Source organism: Macrosteles quadrilineatus, unplaced genomic scaffold (assembly GCF_028750875.1).
Source record: "Macrosteles quadrilineatus isolate MER2022 unplaced genomic scaffold, UCM_ALF_1.0 Scaffold_7__1_contigs__length_78375512, whole genome shotgun sequence".
In the NCBI taxonomy this organism is placed as follows: Eukaryota; Metazoa; Arthropoda; class Insecta; order Hemiptera; family Cicadellidae; genus Macrosteles; species Macrosteles quadrilineatus.
In genome coordinates this window covers 39,030,009-39,050,704 of record NW_026542600.1, presented here as the reverse complement: position 1 = coordinate 39,050,704, position 20,696 = coordinate 39,030,009, and the positions used below count along the sequence as shown (strand labels likewise).

The 20,696-nt window shown below is 36.9% G+C and overlaps 1 protein-coding gene across 1 annotated transcript in view; it reads left to right on the top strand.

Annotated features, from left to right (window-relative positions):
• Window positions 1–4,933: 4,933 nt before the first annotated feature.
• The window catches only part of LOC128997973 (Fanconi anemia group J protein homolog), a 45,575-nt gene continuing 29,812 nt past the window's right edge, over window positions 4,934–20,696 (top strand). Inside the window, exons 1-5 of the mRNA XM_054423847.1 lie at window positions 4,934–5,216; window positions 8,718–8,872; window positions 11,369–11,480; window positions 12,635–12,670; window positions 17,320–17,379. Coding sequence (XP_054279822.1) covers window positions 8,729–8,872; window positions 11,369–11,480; window positions 12,635–12,670; window positions 17,320–17,379 — 352 coding nt within the window. The 5' untranslated portion in view covers window positions 4,934–5,216; window positions 8,718–8,728. The remainder of the gene's footprint in view (window positions 5,217–8,717; window positions 8,873–11,368; window positions 11,481–12,634; window positions 12,671–17,319; window positions 17,380–20,696) is intronic.

The following is a 20,696-nucleotide window of genomic DNA, read 5'->3' as shown; positions in this document are numbered from 1 at the left end:
GCTGACATAGAAGTGCGTCAGCCGTCCTGGATAGCTCAAGATTGAACTGAAGGATTCTTATCTTCGTGGGAAGGCGTGGGATCATCTTCAAATGGTCCAAAATCGTTTGGTCCAACAGTTAAAAACTCGTTCATTTGGTCCAAAATCGTTTTATCCAATTTCATTTGGTCCAAAATCGTTTGGTCCAACAGTTAAAAACTCGTTCGTTTGGTCCAAAATCGTTTTATCCAACACTTTAAAACGAGTTTGTTTGGTCCAACAGTATAAACTATTGCTTCCCTCACATTGAAGGGGTTCAACAATCAGCCGTTGTATACAATAATAATATTAATACTGTAAAATTTTTGCTTTAAACATGGCGACTTTCTATGTTTTATTTATTTACTTATTAATCACTATTAATACACTGTTATAAAAATACATACCTCCTCTATTTTATATATATAGATAGAGTTAATGGTTAAGGTAATACCATTGACAATAAGCCACAACAAATATAAACTCTCTTTTCAATCATTTTTCCTTGGTCCTTATGGGGAGTAAACATAACAATTTGGGAAGTTTTACAAATAGAATATATCTTCACTGAGAAATTCACTTTATATATTTGTATTATTAACTACATGATTGTTACAAATACCATGACAAACACACAACAAACATAGATTGAATTTAATATATAGATAAATTAAATAAACCATCTGTTTAACATTAAATGCACACTCAAAGCAAAGTCAATGTTTATCCACAAATCTAGGGAATTAAAACGCGTTGTTTTAGGATTGACTGGGGATAGAAAGTAAACAGGACACAAGCACATTATATATAAATAAATATATGTATATGTACGTGTATATAAATAGAAACATATCAATTATTTAGAAACATAACACAAAACAACAAATAGGCCTCGGAAGGCAGGCGGTTGGGTTGACGACGTGACGGCGGCTATTTGAACGCCTTCAATGTGAGGGACGCAATAGTTCATACTGTTGGACCAAACAAACTCGTATTAGAGTGTTGGACCAAACGAACTGTTTTACAACTGTTGGACCAAACGATTTTGGACCAAATGAAATACTCCCCAACTTGATGATAAATTGATTTTGGACCAAACGAACTGTTTTACAAGTGTTGGACCAAAAGGTTTTGGACCAAACGAACTGTTTTACAACTGTTGGACCAAACGATTTTGGACCAAATGAAATACTCCCGAAGGCTTTCGCTTGCTGTAGTGCAGATTTATATACACTACACTGTCCAGACCCAGCTATATGCTTCAAGTGTTTGTCATCAAGCCCATTTTCTTTGCAAAGGAAACAGGAGTCAACTTGGCAGTCCTTACGGATGTGACCGACCTCCCCGCACCGAAGGCAGTTCTTGCTTCGGTCGGGTCCCTTGCAGTTTCGGAAGGAATGGCCGTTCTTCTCATTTTTAATTTCTGACAACAGCTGGAGTTTCATAACAATGTTTGTTTCCCATGTTAATGTTATGGAGAAATACGAAACTTTAAAGTGCCCCAGGGCCTCACTCTCTAATTATTTCCCTAAAAAGAAAGTTTCCTGCACAACTTCACGTTACGCTCTTTCCAATGACACCAAAAACATGTCAATCGGTTCAGTAGTTTCGGAGGAGTAATTGTCAAAAAAAAACCTGCTTGCGTATTAAATAAATATAGATACCCTCTCGCACAAATGTATGTTTTTACAACCCAATTAATCATACAGGGTGTTCTAAAAAGGTAGAGACATAATTATTAACCTAGTGATGTCTTGGCTAAAAATCAAGAGAAAATCACAAATAAAACTTTTTCCTAAATCACTTTGTTAACCAAACATCTGCCATTCTGTATTTTTTACATAACAAATTTTTCTTTTAATTGCTTCAACCGATCTTTATGACGTTTCTAGTTTTAACCTGACTGATATACTGTGCAGTAAGGGTGGATAGGAGGGGGGTGGGGATCACGGACAATTTTTATTGCTAGTGTGACATGCTTTATCAGTCTCATTGGTTAGCCTGAAAAATCTATCTCGTAAGACGAGTGTGGCCACGGTCATACCCTTCCACGTGCGTTGCACGTGAAAACGGAAAAACCAATCTCGCTGGTTAAAAGTTACAAGTGTGGCCCCGGCCTTAGATGTGGTGTCCAAAACTTTGCAAATCATCTCTGTAAATAATTATATTAAAGAGAGGTTAGGCTATGGCCAAACTATAAGACCCGTGACCATCAGCAACAGAAAAACTCACATGTCTGAGAACATGTTAGTTTTTCTAACAGTCGTTCTTTGGTTGTGGCGACAATTACGCTCCCCGTGTTATCTTACGGTACCAACCATATTAACGACAAGTCGTTACCTTACGCACCCAGTTACTGCACTTTTTCATCTATAGTACAGTTTTATTCTGGCAAAGGTAAATTAAATATGGAAAATGATTACAAAAGGTAAGACCAAAATCAAATTTTCTGAGGTCAGTTAAGTTAACTTACTATGATCGTGCCGAGGTTTTACATGTTTTGTACCTTTTAGGCTATTAAGTTTAAATTGCAACAATTTTATTGACAGTTATAAAACTATATGGCTTTAATAAACTTAGGCCTATTCATATTTATATGTTAATACACATAGGCTTAATCAATAATTATATTTTAAGTTATATCAAATAATTAGGCTAGTCAATTAAGTTTTATCCATAGCTTATGTAGGCTAGGCTATTGAACAAATATTTCATCTGATAGGCCTAATATATTGAAGGCAGGATCTCTGGAACTGTAGGCCTACTATTTATTTAAACTGGATTAAGCATTTAAACATGTGGATGACGAATTATATCAAAATTCATTAATATGTACAAAATACACCCTAATAATTATTGGGATTTGTTGTTTACACCAATCCTAAACTAGGTATAGGCTAGTGCAGGGTTGGAGGGGTCGTTGCATCAATCAGCCATATTGCATTAAATAGGCTCTTAGGCCTAGGCTAGTTTTGTACCTAAGATTACCAAATTTGAAAATATTTTTCAACATAGCCTAATACTTTTAAAAATGTAATCGGTTTTTAACAAGTCTCTATTTAACAAGGATGAAGAATTATGTGTTAGACCTAAACCTTAGCTTTTCAGGAATAATGAAATCTTATTAAATGTTGATTGAGAAGGGATGAGCAATGAGCATCAGGCTTTACCACTAAGATTATTTTGAAATACTACTTACCTTATATATTGACCAGCTTTTATTACGTAGTAGCCTTCTAAAAGTGGATATCTGCAATCAAGTAAAGCCTTAATATTTATTTTAAGACTCGTCTTCAATGATAATTAAATTAAATAGGAACAAAATGGAACTCAATCAAATCAAAACTGAAATCAGATCCAACTGAAAACGAAGCTGAAACGGAAGTATCCAGGCCTGCCAACATCGTCGATACTGTCAACGGACAACATTAAATCTCGAAGACCAGCGTTGTTTACAGAACTATGTATACTACATATAATATGTAAAAAGCATTATTTGTGCTATTAAGATTGCGGTTTGAGTATGGAAACTGACAAATAGCTCAATTTTGTATTTATTACAACAATTAGTTATTGAGTAATTATTGAATTAGACTATTACCATACTCCCGTGCAAGCCATTTTTCATGTAAGCATATCACATTTTTATAGCGAATGATAATTCTTTTAAATATGCTTTCTTTAAGCTACTTTGTCGTTGGGAATAAATAAATAAAGCGCAGAGTTGGCCCATAGACTTTATCTATGGTTGACCAGTTGACCTGCAACCAGTTGAGGTACAAACCTTGGTACTAACATAGAGGAAGTATGTTTTATCTATGGTACTAACATTCAGAGCGGGGCCTCTCTTTACACCGGAACAGTATCTAAAAATACCGACAAACAGAAATATCAATAAAATATTACTATCCATACTCCCTTTTCAATCATTAAATTTTTACTCTTGCGATAATTGTTTTCTTCTCCATAAATAAGACATATTTATTTCCTATTTAAATAACACATTAGATTTAACGAGTGCTTAGGTTTGCTGCTACGGCGAAGGTAAAAAGTGTTTTTTGACCATACGTCAATAGTATAGGATGAAATAAATAAATTTGCCAAATTTTATCAATATATCCATAAACAAGTAAACTTCTACAATTTTCATTTTCTCCATAAGAATAACATGGGAATTTTTAATTACACTGTTTTTGAATTTTCTCCTTGACCGTTAGGCATACAACAGCGCTTCTTTTTTACCCCCATAAAACCCCGCATAAACCCCTGTTCCCATGGTCCGATTATGCTGGATCGCGAACTCGTTCGAAAAACGTAGGTTTACACGTTTGTACCAAATTTAATCAAAATCGGATCATTTTTGCTCGAGTTATCACGCTAACGGACACACACACACACACCCACACACATAACATATATATATATATATATATATATGAATTTGAACGGATGGTGTTTTTGTTTTTGGCCTCTAGGGACCTCAAAATGAAAAATTAAATCGGTCCCGGGTCCAGGTCTTACCATGAGTACTACGGTAATAGCTTATTCCCTATATGGGAAATTCGCTAAAACCCATTGAAAAACATCAAATTAAGGGAAATTAATTCCTTTGCATCAACATGTGAAAAACTGCATGTATGTATGTATGTATGTATGCACATGTAAGTAAATACATAATTATTCCTATAGTCATTTACTCTAATACTCTGTGGTATGTTTATATTCACTTCAAAGTCCAATAATTCTTGCTCGAAGTCTTGGCGCCTTGGCGCTTGGCGGTAAGCAAAGCACTACTACAGTTAGTTAGTATTAAAGTAGATTAGATTAGATAGTTGAAGTTGTTTTTGTTTGATTGATTGAGGTGATTTGATTTTTGATTTCTATTGCAATTATTGTTCTTGATGTGGTACGGTGTTGTTGTCTTGTTCTTTTAGAAATAAGCTGTGTTGTTTTGTTAAATAAGTACAGTTATTGAGTTAAGCCATTGTTTAGCTAAGATATTAGAACTTCTTCTTAACATATATTGTAGTCATAAAATAAATAATACAGATTATACAGTTAATGACACTGCAAAGTGAAAGACATAACCTAAGCACGTTAGGCCTATTTGGATAGGGCCTAATGGTTGGGTAGAGATGCTTTGAGAAGTCATGTTTAAAGTTAAGCAATTAATAGAAACGATCCTCCAAATCAAGAAGGTAAGCTTTTTTTAGTTTAATATTATCCCTGACTCAGACTATTTAAATGTCTAGGTACAACTTGAATACAGGACCAAGCCTACATAGCCTAGATAGGGATGGCTAAATTTGTCAATACAGTTCAACCTTGATATAACGGATCTGAAGGGACCGAATCGTTATATCAAGGAATTTGTTTAAATGAGGTTTGTTATACCTAGTAAGGTTAGGTTTGCAGGAATTTCGCTAAGTTGAGGTTCAGAAACAGCAACGGACAATATAGGTTGAGATTTCACCTCATTAAAACAAAAGTAACTTAGCATAGGCTACAATAAAATACAGTGACCTTATACACAAATTGAAGTAGAACCTTGATCATCCAGGGTAATAAAGTGGAGGGAGACTACGCATAGGCCTAGTGAAAACCACAGTTAAATCCAACATTGTATAAAAAGATGACAAACCCATAAAAACATTGTAATGCTGTCTAAATCAAAATTTCTATTTATTTCACAATTTAAATTTTTATCGACAAAATAAAATAGGCTAGGCCTAAAACACATTCATTAATATTGTGCAATCATGACATTTCAAGTCATTGCCCTTGGTTCATCTTACAAACTTAAACATTTGAAATCACAGCTTATTCTAACCCACCTAAAATGTAGCCAAACACTGTAAGTTATAGGCCTAATAATAAATCATGTAAAAAACACAAAACAGTACCGGTAGAGAGTTTTGTAACAAATCGTATTGAGTTGTAAACAATAAAAACATTAGATAAATCATCATAAAAATGTATAATCATAGCCTTCTTAAAGATCATATAAAAACTCGTAAAATACTATAATCGTAACGTTGCTATTCTTTCTCATTGTTCTTTTATTCTTTCTTAGGCTTAGTTACTTATCACCTAATTCCAGTTAACCAAGCATTATGTTGCCGTCAGTCCTCAGGGAAAGGAACCAGTTGAGACATAGCGCAAAGCAGATATGTAAAACAGAGCAGACGATTGTCAGCACAAGTGTTGCCGTCACCTTACCTTTCATTTTCATCAAAGGAACTGTGATACAAAAAAAAATAATGTGGGGGGTTGTTATATCGATGGAAATACACAGTTAATTCGTTAAGTAGAGGTTAAATTCGCTATGTAGAGATTCTGATAATGATGAATTTGATAATATGTTGGGGTGTCTTATTTTAACCGGGATCATCAAAAATTTGTAAATCAATGTTGTTGATATGGTTTGTTTATTATGTATAGGTAAAATATACAATGTGTCTTATGGATGGTTCTAAGGAATTAAATTGTTATATCAAGGAATTTGTTGTATCGGGGTTTGTTACGGTATATCAAGGTTAAAAAGACTGTATTTTGAGATATGGTATTAAATACAATACATCGTGGAAAAATCGGCCTATTGACACCTAATATACCTACAGAAGGCCTACTAAATACAGTAGACTCCCTCTTATCCGGACACCTTTTAACCGGACATCGGTTTAACCGGTCTACACTCGGCAGAAGTGACATCTCTTTATCCGGATAATTTTTATCAGCACATCGGTTTAACCGGACTAGATCGGCAGGAAGTGGGCGGTACTGAAACGACTGTTCTTATGGGAAAGATTTGAAACCAGTGATTACGTGTCTAAATACAATGCTCTCCTAAATTTAGGTCAAATACTCATTTAAACGGTACGTTTTAACGAGATTTTGGGGACGTCGGTTTAACCGGAAAAACTGTTAAGTTATCCGGACTGGCCTAGGTCCCGTGGAGTCCGGATGGGAGGGAGTCTACTGTAGGCCTATTGATATTGGTGCTTTGGTACTAGCCGGAGGCCACCTTTATACAGCGCGCTGCGGAGGTTATGTTAGGTTGGGTTATCATAAATATGTTTGTACGACTTTCCTAATTTTGTTATGAATCTAACGATAGCAGATGAGTCATACTTTCACCCACCAAATCCCCTCCAAGTAGGCCAAGGTCAGGTTGTTGACCGGAGCGCGTGCATCACCTGGTACCGCCTATATCTGGGTCAGTGTCCTGCCTGAGTGATGACTCATCTGGTATCATTCGATTCATAACGAAACGAGGAAAGTCATACAAACATATTTATGATTACCCGACCTAACATAACCGCCACAGCACGTGTATACTTACTTGGCGGAGTTAATGAGCCAGCTAGCGACGACGACGCATTCAACTCAATCCTTGCTGACATTGAGACATTGTCCCCCCCTCTTATGGAGGGGGGGACAATTAAGACTTGCCCTATATATATATATATATATATATATATACAGGGTGCGGCAAAAAAAAGATCTAATTTCTGCAGCGCACTGTTAAGGGACAGGTTGTCTGGTGGGAGTAGGCTCCTTGGAAAGCCTAGATTCAATGCCATTTTTTAGTCATAGAGCAGTGGTCGTATGAGCTACGTGCAGACGTTGAGGTGTTATTGGTTCGTTTTTAAAATGTAATGATTAAGTCATTGCAACTCAGCGGCAGTTTTGTGTTTTTATTCAGTTAGGTTGATATGGCGAGGTTCCGTCGTGATTATCTGTATGGACAACAAAATTAAACAGTGATTAATGATCTAATTAACAGTGTTTAACAGTCTAATTAATCCATAGGGATGAAAATTGACCTCAAATTTTGTGTTACCGAGCAGTCAGACATGTTCAAGGCAGTGGCTTGTTTTCGGGCGGGCCTACGATGACTGTTTTCCTCGGCAGCACGAACTCTATCGAATGTTAGTTGTCTGGCGTCCGATCTGACTTTGGACGGACTGTCAGCTTTCTTTTCAACGCAGAAGCCGTTGTTCTAAAGTTAATAGCCCACCGCTACGCAACGGAACTTCTCCATGTCGCCTTAATTGAAAGAATGCATGAAACTGCCGCTGAGTTGCAATGAATGAATTCACTACTTTTAAAAAACGGCTCCATAACAATTGCACGTAGATCATACGACCACTGCTCTATGACAAAAAAATGGCTTTCCAACGAGCCTACTCCTACCACTCTTAGACTACCTGTCGCTGAACAGTGCTCTACAAAAAATAGATGGGTTTTTTTGCCGCACCCTGTATATATCTATTATCTAGATATAGCTTACATATATCAACATTTTAACTAATAATGTTTTTGGCTTCTAGGGACATCAAAGTGAAAAAGTATATCGGTCCCGGGGTTAGGTCTTACCGTGCCTACGGTAATAGCGACTTCCCTATATGTAAAATCACTAAAACACACAGTAAATGCGTAGGCCTACGTGAGTGCTACAGAGCTGCAATTTGTATCATTCTGTGCACAAATGATGCCAATATGTGGTGAGGAGCCTCGTTGCTGTGTTCAATCGAATTACGCATTTCTATGTATAACCGTTCCTTACTTAAAAAACCGCCCTTGTAATACAGATGGTTATTGCAATCGGGCTAGTATTGCAAAAATAATTTAAAAAAATTTCTGACGTCTATACATATAGAGAACTGTTTTAAAAATAATTTATTATCCATTTTCAGATTGAAACAAAATGGATATTGAAGAGCCGAATACTTCAACAGCTCACCTGCCTACAACCCCGAGTGTGTCAGGCCCACCAAGGCTTCTCATTGGAGGAGTTCCTGTGGATTTCCCTCACCAGCCATATTCTGTTCAAAAGTACATGATGAGTCAGGTGTGCTTTTTGATTATACGTACCAAATAATACAGTATTTTTGGCAGTTGCCACAGGATTGATCATATACGTATCATTTTGCTAATACTCTTTTGTTGTCTGATTCTTATCGTACCCACAGCTTAGAGTTCTCTCCGGTATTATATGTAGCTGTACCCATTACTTAGAAGAGTTGTCACCACCACCGAAGTAGGTGGGAATCAAAACCTGACAATCTGTTATGGGTTGTGGCATTTAGTCCTGTTTGTGACTTCAGGACACCCTTGCAATTCCAGCAGATATTAGTCAGTGCTTCGTGTTCATCATCTTCTTAATTTATTTCCCTTAACTTTACATCTAAGTGTACCGTTGAATGTATCCTCTGTATCTTACTTCTCTGTGGCAGGTTGGACTTTCAACTTTAAAAAGAAAATAGTTTATTGTTTTAATAGAAGACATGGAAAGCCAGTTGGTGCGTCTAGTAGATATTTGGATACAACATTTTTCTAGTTTGCATCGTATAAGCCTTTCACCTGTCAATATTAAGTCACACAGTGACATTATTTACCCTGGTCCTGAATACTTACTCAATGTCAATTCTGTAAAACGGCTTTCATTAAATTAAGAATACTCACTTTACCTTGCATCTATATACAAAACTAATACTTTAATACTCTTAAAGCAAAACCTTAGTTTTTTTTAACCTTTAATTTCTCACTCCAATTACAATACTAAAAAAAGAACCGATTTAAATATCGCACAACATAAAACCTCTTTCTTTAAACGCCATGTGTTTTATAATGCCACAATATTGTTTAACTCACTACCTGACGAGCTCAAATCAATAAGTAACATCAATATATTCAAACAAAGACTTAAAATATTTTCAATAGAAAAGCGTTTTTATTCTGTAGACAATTATGTTAAAAATTGGTGGTAAAGAGGTTTGTTACTGGTGTGTAATGTTGCATTTTATTTATGTACCTACTTGAATAATGTGACTCAAGCCATGCATGTTACTGTGTTTTATACGGCAATAAAGAATATTTGATTTGATTGATTTGATACAGCTGTTAAAACATGAACGGAAAGTTACTGTATGAGAGCGAGCTGGTCTAGTGGTAGAGGGTGAGACTTTGTTCTTCAAGGTTCAATAGATTTGATATAAGTGATAATGCCGTGCCCCTATAGACCAAGCCTGAAACAATGTGATAAACAATTCCGGGTAAAAAGGTACTAAAGCAGGGGGGGGGGGGTTAAAAAATAGTACATGTTACTGTTAAGTTTTCCATTTTGGTTTCTAATTCGATAGCAAAGCTATGTTGATAGAGGTTTTAATTTCAATTGAAGATTCAATCTGACACATAATTTTTCCCATAAGCTTGCCAACAACCTTTATCATCGATAAGCGGTGAGAAAGTAAAAATAGTGTTTGTGCTGTTTGGGGTGTCTGAAACTAGAACTTTGAGCACGAGTGGCATGTATTGCGGGTAGTATTTTTTTGGTTTAAGAAAAATCAAGACAAGCACCCCTCCCCCAGAATAAACATAGGCAAAAGGGTCTAATGTCAGGACTGTCTTGACAGAATCAGGACTGATAGCAAGCCTGGTTCCTAGGATTATTAATATTTTATTTTTCTCTCTGAATTGTATTTTTTCTTTGCCTTCACCAATCAGTCTTATATTTATTGTTATGCTAATCACAATGATACATGTTCAATTTAAAACAAAGATATAGTACATTACGCTACAAGGCTGGAAAGTAGGTGTTTACTGTACAAGCAAGATAGCCTTGCACATAATCTCATGTGAGTAGGCCTAATGCAAACACTTCCCCGGGTGATTTGCATACTATACTTTTCACTGCACTACCAGCAATAAAAAATACAATAGAGACAATCAACATACTGTTTAACTAATGATTAAACAATATTTTCTATTGTACCGGTAATACATCTTCTGTCTCACATTAAATTAATTCCTTACAAATGATCACAATAATCCACTCAAAGGCGGTTGTCAATAGAAGTGATTCAAACTAGCAAAATATTAGAGTTGTGTGAGGGGAAGGGGAAGAGATGGCTTTGTCGACAGTCTACAGCATTGTTGTACTGAGCTAGTCTATTCGTGCGGAGAAAGTTACTTTGCTTAAAGAGTGTTTACTGATCTCCAGCTGACTTTAACAGTCCCTTTCTGTAAACAACAACTTTCTGGTCAAAAACGAGTACAGAACCTAGATGATGTATCTGATACCTATCGCTTTGCATCCACATATTTCATGCATGTAATTTAGTGTAGAATTGGTGAGTTTTCCATCAAATGAAAGAAATGCAAATCTGTAGGTAATTAACATGAAATACAACCTTCTAGTTTTTTAATCTTTAACGTAGGATCTCTGTGCTGAAATAGAGAATTTCCACTACATTGACTTGCATATTTCTCAACAACATCTTTTACTGAAAGTATTTCTTTTAATCAATGTTTAAATTATATCATCATAGTATGTTTATTTTCGTAGGTTATTCAAGCCTTGAATAAAATGCAAAACTGCCTGTTAGAAAGCCCGACGGGAACTGGAAAGACCCTCGGATTGTTATGTTCGACTCTAGCTTGGCAGTTAAAAGAGGAAAGTAAGTACGAAACAAATATTGTAGTTAAATAGACTTGTACAGTAGACTCCCTCTTATCCGGATTCCTCGGGACCAAGGCCAGTCCGGATAACGGGTTTTCCGATTAAACCGACGTCCCCAAAATCTCATTAAAACGGACCGTTTAAATGCATACTCCATACAGTATTTGACTTAAATTTAGGAGAGCATTGTATTTAGACACGTAATCACTGGTCTCAAATCTTTCCCACAAGAACAGTCGTTTCAGTACCGCCCACTTTCTGCCAATATAGTCCGGTTAAACCGATGTGCTGATAAAAAATATCCGGATAAAGAGATGTCACTTCTACCGAGTGTAGTCCGGTTAAACCGATATCTGGTTAAAAGGTGTCCGGATAAGAGGGAGTCTACTGTATAGCTTTTTTGTAATAAGTATAGATAAACCTAAAAGAGTGCAGGACTTACTCGGGCCCTTAAAATTTTTATGTAAATATGATGTTCAAACAAAAATATTCTAAATCACATCTCCCGCAGCAGGTAAACATGGGTTTATTTATTTTATTTCGTAACAACTACATTCATTGTGGCACACAACTGAAGGAGCTGTCGAACCAAAGAACACATGTTTAGTGTTAGGATTAGTGGTTAGCCTTAGGTCTTTTCATGGTGTTGGCAAAGATCACTTTGGTGTCACCTAGAGTACCATTAATATTTTACTAAATTTGTTTTATGCGACCAAAATATAAAAGGCAAAGGAATACACAAAAATTGCCCATATGTATGCAGTTTAACATCAAATCAAAATCTCCTTTATTCATGAATGTACAAGTACAAAGAATAGAGTCAGTGAGTACTTATTGTCTATTCACACATAACATTTAGTATTTACTGTATTTACAAAGTATTGACCCAAGATCTTTACACAAGTGATCAGAATCAGAAAAGCTTTATTCAATATTTATACAATATATAGCCTACATGAAATATGTGTATAAATATAGAATGTCGTCAAAACAGCTTATTACTAATCAAGAAATAGTTGGTTATATAAAAAAACAAAATAAAACAGGAAAAATTAGTTACTCTAATTACATGCCGTAAAGTCTTCAATTGAGTAAAATTCTCTATCAACTAGAAACTATTTAGGTTTTGTTTATAACATTTTTTTGTTACAGGTGACCTTCAAAAGCTAGAAGCAGAATTCAAAAAAGGTAACCAAACATTTAACCAAATTAGTAAAAATATTTAAGTATAAAAATTAATTAAACCTAACTAATTAACTAACTAATAACTAATTAACCTAACTAAGCCTGGAGTGGCTGTGGCAATGGCGGATGGTTTGTTTGAACAGTGAACTGGCTCCGTGCAAAAAGTGCTTTTTAAGGTTTCTAAATGAGTTTTTATTCTGAGGTGCCATCAAACCAGGGTGTGAACTTTCTGTTTATGTAACATAGTATTTGTTTTCGTTTTTTCTGTCGTAACAAAAGTATTTTCAAGAGGCTGACTCAGGCATCTCGAGCCTGTGGGATTTTTTTCCCGTTTTTGACAACCCCTACCGGGATTTTTCTGTTTGACTGTCCCTACACAGGGATTTTCTTTTTTGTGATTATTTAGGAGTCATATTTTAAACTCAAAACGTTTTTAACTTTCGCATAAAAAATGGGTAGACAAAAGGGCAAGAAGAAAGACGAAAGTAATGAGAGGTGTGGAGTTTGTGATGAGTCATGCGAGAGAGAAAATGATCGAGCTATTTGGTGTGATGGATACTGTAAACTGTGGTATCACATAGAATGTGTAAATATTGAGGAATCAGATTTCGTCTCTATAAACTCACTGGGCAACAAAATCAAGTGGCTGTGTGAGGCTTGTGTAAAACGTTTTGATGCAGTGACAAAAAGTCAGAGTGATCTCTCCGGCATGGATACTGGTAGTATGCTGCAAGTTATCCTGGCTGAAATTGAAAATATCAGTAAAGCGAGTCTAGATATGTCTCACTGTGTGAAGATACTGAGTGAAAATCAGGATAGATTTAGTGAAAAAATAGTGAAGCTAGATTGTAGAGTTGCTGAAGTTGAGAAAAATACGGGGAAACATGCACCGGTGGCTGGTAATAGTAAGCCTGAAAAGAGGTTAAAGTCGGGGAAAGACAGGGATTTCCCTTTACCTGCATGGGGATCAAGAAAGCAAGAAACGAACAAGAAGGCCGTGGAGAATTCTGTGACGTCACTTGCTGTTGCTACGAAAAGTGTAGAAACAGAAAGTAGTTCCGTTGGAAACCTACTAGAAAATGACGAAACCAGTGATGGTAGAATAAAAAATGCTGATGAGAAACTGAATGACAGTTTTAATGACGATGATTCCACATTTACCATGGTGGAAAGGAAAAGTAGACGTTCCTCAAGAAGCAGCATGGCTGGAAAGCAAACGCGGAGGAATTTTGTTATTGGCTCCAAGGACATGAATGAAAACAACGAACTTGTTGGCAAAAGGCGTGCTTGGCTTTTCTTAGGTCGTATTCGTAAACATACCTCAGTGGATAAAATCAAAGAGTTTCTGTCTACCAGTTTTCCTGACATTGATTTTGAAGTGGAAAATCTCAACTCAAAGGGACATTGTGAAAGTTTCAAGCTTGGGACCGACTTTGAAAATCTCGACAAGTTGATGGACAGTGAGTGTTGGCCTAGGGATGTGATTGTGAGGCGTTTTTTCTTTTCACGGGGAAAAAAGCCACTGGGATAACATCCAGGAATCCAGAGACGAGGAAGAGGTTAGTGGAGAGGAAGCAGACTTTTAATTTCATACACCTGAATATACAAAGCATCCGTAATAAGGTTAGTATGCTGGAGGTTATCTTAACCCAAAAAAGTGCCAAAGCATTGTGTGTTAATGAACATTGGTTGACTCATGCTGAGGCTGAAGTACTTTATATCCCTAACTTTACGCTTGCTGCTACTTTCTGTAGGGATAGGGCTTATGGAGGTGTTTGTATTTTTTTACAGAAGGACATAATTTTTGTTGAAATTGATTTAAAGAAGTTTTGCATAGAACAGCACTGTGAAGTTGCTGCTGTCAGGTTGATAAATGAAGGTATCATCTTAGTATCAGCTTACAGAACACCTAGTGGTAACCTAGAATTATTCTCTGCTAATATGAGTGAGATTTTAAACATGCTTTCTACCTACAAGTTAAGGATAGTTATAGCCTCAGATCTGAACCTAGACATTAGAGTACCTTCTAATAATGTGCGAGATTTTATTAATATGCTAAGGTCACACAACGTCTTTTGTATGAATTCCGAACCCACTAGAGGTGAGAACTGTATAGATAATATTATTACAAATTTTTTCCCAGATCAACTAGAACTGAATGTTTTTGAAACACATTTATCCGACCACAGTGGTATATTGGTAGAAATTAAAAATATGAGCTCTGACTTTACAGCCCCCCCACCTGCCACAAACAAGGTATGCAGACCAATTTCTAGAAAAGGAATGGAGGACTTTAGGGCTCGGCTCCGTGAAACATCGTGGGACGCCGTAGTCAACGTTTCAGGTAATATAGACGTTGTTTTTGCCAATTTTCTGAACTTTCTGGTGTGTACCTTTGAGTGCTGTTTTCCTACTAGAGTTTTCAGGCCCAAACCGATGAAGAGGATTCCATGGTTTACCCCAGCTTTGGCTCAGGTGAGGGAGCGTGTGGTAATGTTACATGGTATTTACAAAACGACAAATAGGGATGCTGACAAGGCACGCTATGTGGAGGAGAAGAGGAGGTACCGACTGGAATGCTCGGCAACTAAGAAGGCAATTTGTGCCTCAAGGATCCTGGAGGCCCCAAATCAGATCAAGGCAGCGTGGGAAATCATTCGGATTGAGAGTGGCAAAGAGGGAACCAACCTGGCTTGTAAAATTGATCCTGACATCTTAAATAGTTATTTTATAGACTCAGTGAAGGAGATTAGCGAGCACTGCTCGGCATCTATGGATCAGGCCATGATCTTAGCAGCCAATAAAAGTAACAGGGGAATGGTTTTTTTCGAGTGGAGCATGGTCAGTAATGAGTTAGTTGAAAAATTAGTGATGAATTTTAAGGCCTCACCTAGCAAAGATTTTTACGGTTTCTCAAATAGATTGATTCGTGAAATACTTCCCGATATAATCTCGCCGCTAACTCGCCTTATCAACAGATGTCTGGCAGAGGGGATTTTTCCTGATGTCTTGAAGTTTGCCAGGGTGGTCCCTGTGTACAAGAAGGGTCCCCGAGATTCCCCCTCCAGTTATAGGCCAATATCTCTGGTGCCTATACTTTCCAAGGTACTCGAGGCAGTGATGGTACATCAGCTGACTGGTTTTCTTGAATCAGGGGGGTTACTAAGTAGCCAACAGTTTGCTTACAGAAGTGGAAGATCAACCGTGGATGCAGTATGCCAGTTCTGTACCTTTGTAATGGACGCAATGGACAATAATGAGGTTGTAGAAGCGGTTTTTTGTGACCTGTCGAAAGCATATGACTGTGTCAGCCATCAACTTGTGTTGAGGAAGATGGAAAGTCTGGGGGTTTCTCATCAGGCTAATAGGTTGGTGGAAAGTTTCCTTAAGAATAGAAGGCAACTGGTAGTGGCGGATGGCAGAGAGTCTGGTTTAGAGAGGGTAAATATAGGCGTCCCCCAGGGGTCTATGCTGGGACCGTTGCTGTTTTTGGTCATGATAAATGACCTTGATTGCTGCATCCCGGGCAGAACCATTATCTATGCTGATGACACGACCATCATGTCCAAGGGAGCGGATTTTGGCTCTGCGAGGGAACAGACTGAGCTGTCATACAATGAAGCCAAGATCTGGTTTCAGGCCAACGGGTTAGCTCTTAACGAGGTGAAGACTCAACGTGTGTTTTTCTCTTTAAAGAAAAATGAAGACCAAGATGTGGCCAAATTATTGGGTTTCCACTTGGGCCCTAAGTTAGATTGGAAGGACCATGTTGAAGTAATTTTGAAGAGACTCAACAGAGTAATTTTTTTGTTAAGGCGACTGCAAGACAGCGTAACTCCTGACTGTGTGATGTATGCATATTTTGCCTTTTTCCACAGCATAATTGCTTATGGGATCCTCCTATGGGGACATGCAGCCAGAAGGGATGAAGTTTTCGCTAGGCAAAAAGAGGCTATAAGAACAATCTCAGGAGTGTGGAGTCAGCAGGAACACTGTAGGCCACTGTTTATACGGTTAGGAGTGATGACTGTTCCCTGTCTTTATATGTCAGCTTGCCTGTTGTGGTGCAAAGAGAGTGAACATGAGCTTGAGGTAAGGAGTGATGTACATGAGCACAACACAAGGATAAAAGACTGCCTAAACCCCCCTAGATTTAGGCTGGCAAAGAATGTTAAGTCCTTCAGGTACAGCTCCTTTAAGATGTTCAATAGTCTGCCAGAAGACCTCAAGAACTGCAGTCTCTCAATCTTCAAAAACAGGATTAAGAAACTTTTTATAGAACAGGCATTTTACTCTGTGGAGGAATTTTTCGAATTCATGGAAAGTAAGAAACAAAACCAGCCACTTCGCCAAGCCAAGTAAAAGTTTTTATTTTTTTTGCATGTGAGTGCGTTTTTGAGTTTTTTTAACGACAAGGCCCATTCCAGTCTACTGGTCAACGGCTGCTTTCTTCAAGGTATCAAGGTATCAAGGTAGCCTAACTAATTAATTAAATTGAATGGAAGAAAATTATTGGTTTTTCTTTTGTTGTTTCAAAATCTAATTCATTATTGGATGGATAACTTCCTTTTATGTTCATAAATAGAACAAGCTGAAAATGAATTGTTACAAAACCTACTTCATTGTGTAATAATATTTATTTACATTTACAGAACAAGCTGAGAAGGACAAAGGGAAAAAATCATCTGCTGAAAATCAACAGTCAGCCAAAGGTATTATATTTGTTACAGTATCTTATACTTTCCATTTGAAAATAGTTTATAGGTTTTAAAACTGAATTGCTTCAATGTTAGATTTGAGTTGATGTTCATTCGACCTTTTAATTTAATTATTTGTTTGTAGTGTTATCATGTTAATCATACAGTATTTTCCTAATACTGTAGCCTACATATTATAGAGATATGAGCTGGGTAGAGAATTTATAATTGGGTAGTTCTCTTAGGCTTAAGTAATATTCAAAAGCATAGGGGTTAATAAAAAGTATAAATACTAGCAGTGTTTTGGATTCATTGGATTAGACTTTTTTAAATTATAGTAATTTATTTGTTAGACATTATAATTTGTGATGGATGACACAGGGAAGTAAGGGGCAGGAAACATTCAATGGTGCAATTAAATGGTGTTTAGAACTAGCCGCAAGCACTAGTAATTTCTCCTAACCCCCCTCAGGCCCTCACACTCCTTACCCCTCTCGCCATCACATGCTACACAATGCTGGAGGAAGACCCTGTGCCCCATGCGATCGCAACATATGCACAGTGCTCGCCGCTCGGGCTCTTTCTTGCTCGGTTTCCCCTAGCACGTATGTACGCGCACGGCACAAGATACTAGAGCTGATAGTGCACGGTCGTCCCATTAGCAAGTTTTATCTGTACCTTACTTCTCTGTGTAGGCTGTAGATGGTGATTTCAAAATTCAAGAAACCAGTAAGTTACTCCCATGCGCTTAACCCCTTAACCGCGACACACGCTATTCCGTGGTAGTATTCTGTACATGTTATTGCGACGCACGGGAATATCACGTGCAACAGCTTTGTGGTGTTATCCGCGACGCCCGAGCTTAGGCAGTTTTGACGTTCTCAGCTGATTTATTTCGTTGATACAATTCTTCTGCTAATTTCTTTCCATGGTACATTGACCCTGAGAATTGACAGACCATTTGGTGCTGCACTCAAGTGTATCTTTCTGGAACTACATCCATACCACGTGTTCTGCAGTATAAAAGGTTGCACGTGGTAGATGTTTTTGTCGCGTTGAGATGATAACGTCGCTTCTTCGTGTTGATAAAACAAAACCATTGTATATATGTATGTATTTATGTCTGTATGAATATAAATATATATATATATATATATTTATATGTGTGTGTGTGTGTATAACAGAAACCGACATATATGACACAGAAAGCCTAGGCTTGTCGGGCGTGATTGTTACAGCAATGTAGTCTATTAGGCGCACCCAAAAGTGGTATAAAAAACCGTTTTTACATTTTGTGGATCTGGCAATACTCAATTCCCATGAAAGTTATCTATGTGTAAGTGGCAAGAAACCAACACTGGCAGAATTTAATTTAGAGCTATATAGTTCGCCAAATTTTAGAGGAAAATATTGCAGCTCAGATCCAAAAAGTAAAATAAAACTTGTGGTTGTCCTTACCCCGGTCATATACCACTGAGATTGAAACAGTGTCATTTTTCATCATGTTTTCCTTCAATGGAAAAAAGAGTTTCCCTCACGTCAATACTATGTTTGCCATCATGTCTATTGTCTATTGTCTCATTTCACGACGTGAAACGGCGTAGTTTCCTCATGCGTAGCACCGTGCTTCAAAGAGTATCATACTCTGAAGAATTTTTAAAAATAGTAAAAAGTAACCTTTGTACATAGTATATATATTTATATTTCAATATTTACTTCTTGAAACATCCACTAAGTTGACCAGACAACAAAATAAAACCCGTAAATAAATATGGTCAATGCAATATCTTGTTATTTATATATTAGATTATTATTATTAATTATTTATAAAATTAAAAAATTAAAGTATCATTTACGCTAACATGAAGACTATTACAATGTTTATTAAAATATTTATCATATTTAATTGCTTTAAAATGAGTTTTATACTAGGTTTCCTCAGAATGTAAAAAAAACCACAAAAAAAAGCGAAAAACCCCACCCTGGGCCATTGGCGAGCGTAATTAAACCCCGCGCCACTGATCGTGTCCAAATCATGATGCGCCATCTTAGGCCACGATTAAGGGGTTAACAATATGGGTAGGCATATATATGTTTTTTTTCTAAGCATAGGTTTTTGTAGATTTTATGAGTACCAAAAATTAAAAAAAATGATGTTTAGTACAAAATTATACAAACAACTTTTAATGTTTATAAACATATATAAAGGCTAGGGCCTGTCGACGCTTTTAGTTTTGTAATCTTTTTACACCGAATCGCTGTGATGAAATCAGGGGCGGACTGGCATCACAAGGAGGGCGCTCAGGAGGGGTCTGATCCAGGGGCCCTCCTTCAGAAAATTTTTGAAAATGTATTACCCTTAAATCGTTTTTTAGGCTATTTATACATTTGCAAAGATAAAACAAATCTGTGAATTTGTGTAACTGTCCTAACTTTTTGTTTGAATTTTAATTTTTAATATTATATGCCTACTTAAATATGTCCTCATTTGTTTGTCCTAAGTAGTACAGCATTATTTTTCTTAAGATTCTTTATTGCTATTTGCTAAGAGTTAATGACAAAAACAAGGGGAAGAGCTGAAAATGAGGGGGGGGGGGGAATTGTGGGTCACCCAATGTAAAAATAACATTCAATATACATACAATGCACACAAAACACAACAACAACATACAACAACAATATACAACATACAACATACAACAACAACAACAACAACTTACAATATACATGTACAACAACATCCTTTTATTACATTCTTTGTAAATTACAGTTCGGTTAACATATATAAGTAACTATATAACGGTAAGTGACTTTCGACCTGTACAATTCTTTTGAACTCTGCACTTTGCACACAAAGCTTACCGCAGGGCCTGCACGCATAAATTCAGCGTTTAGAGCATTTATACCAGCGGTGACGGAAATATGAACTACAATCAAAATTGCCCTTCGCTACTCACTTTGCTCTGTCTAGTGCAATAAAATACGAACATGAAATTAGTACTAATCAACGTCCACCGATCATTACGAAGTTTGCCAGACTCGGCAACCAAGCTTGCTTGCATTGTCCTACAAAGCATGAATTGTGTTCATCAGTAGAAACTTTGCGTTATCGGCAAGAGGCGCTGTTCTAGTCTGTTCTAGTCGCTAGTCTGTAGTGTACTACGCATCACTATTGCACCATTATAGCGAAATAATAAATGTCATTAAATTGGGCCTATTGCAATGATTCCGAAGAGGAAAACTAGTTGCTGACACCATAAAAGTTTTAAAACCCATTTTGATTTGCGGACGTAACGAGGAAATATTGCACTTAGAGCCCAAGGACGGCTCGC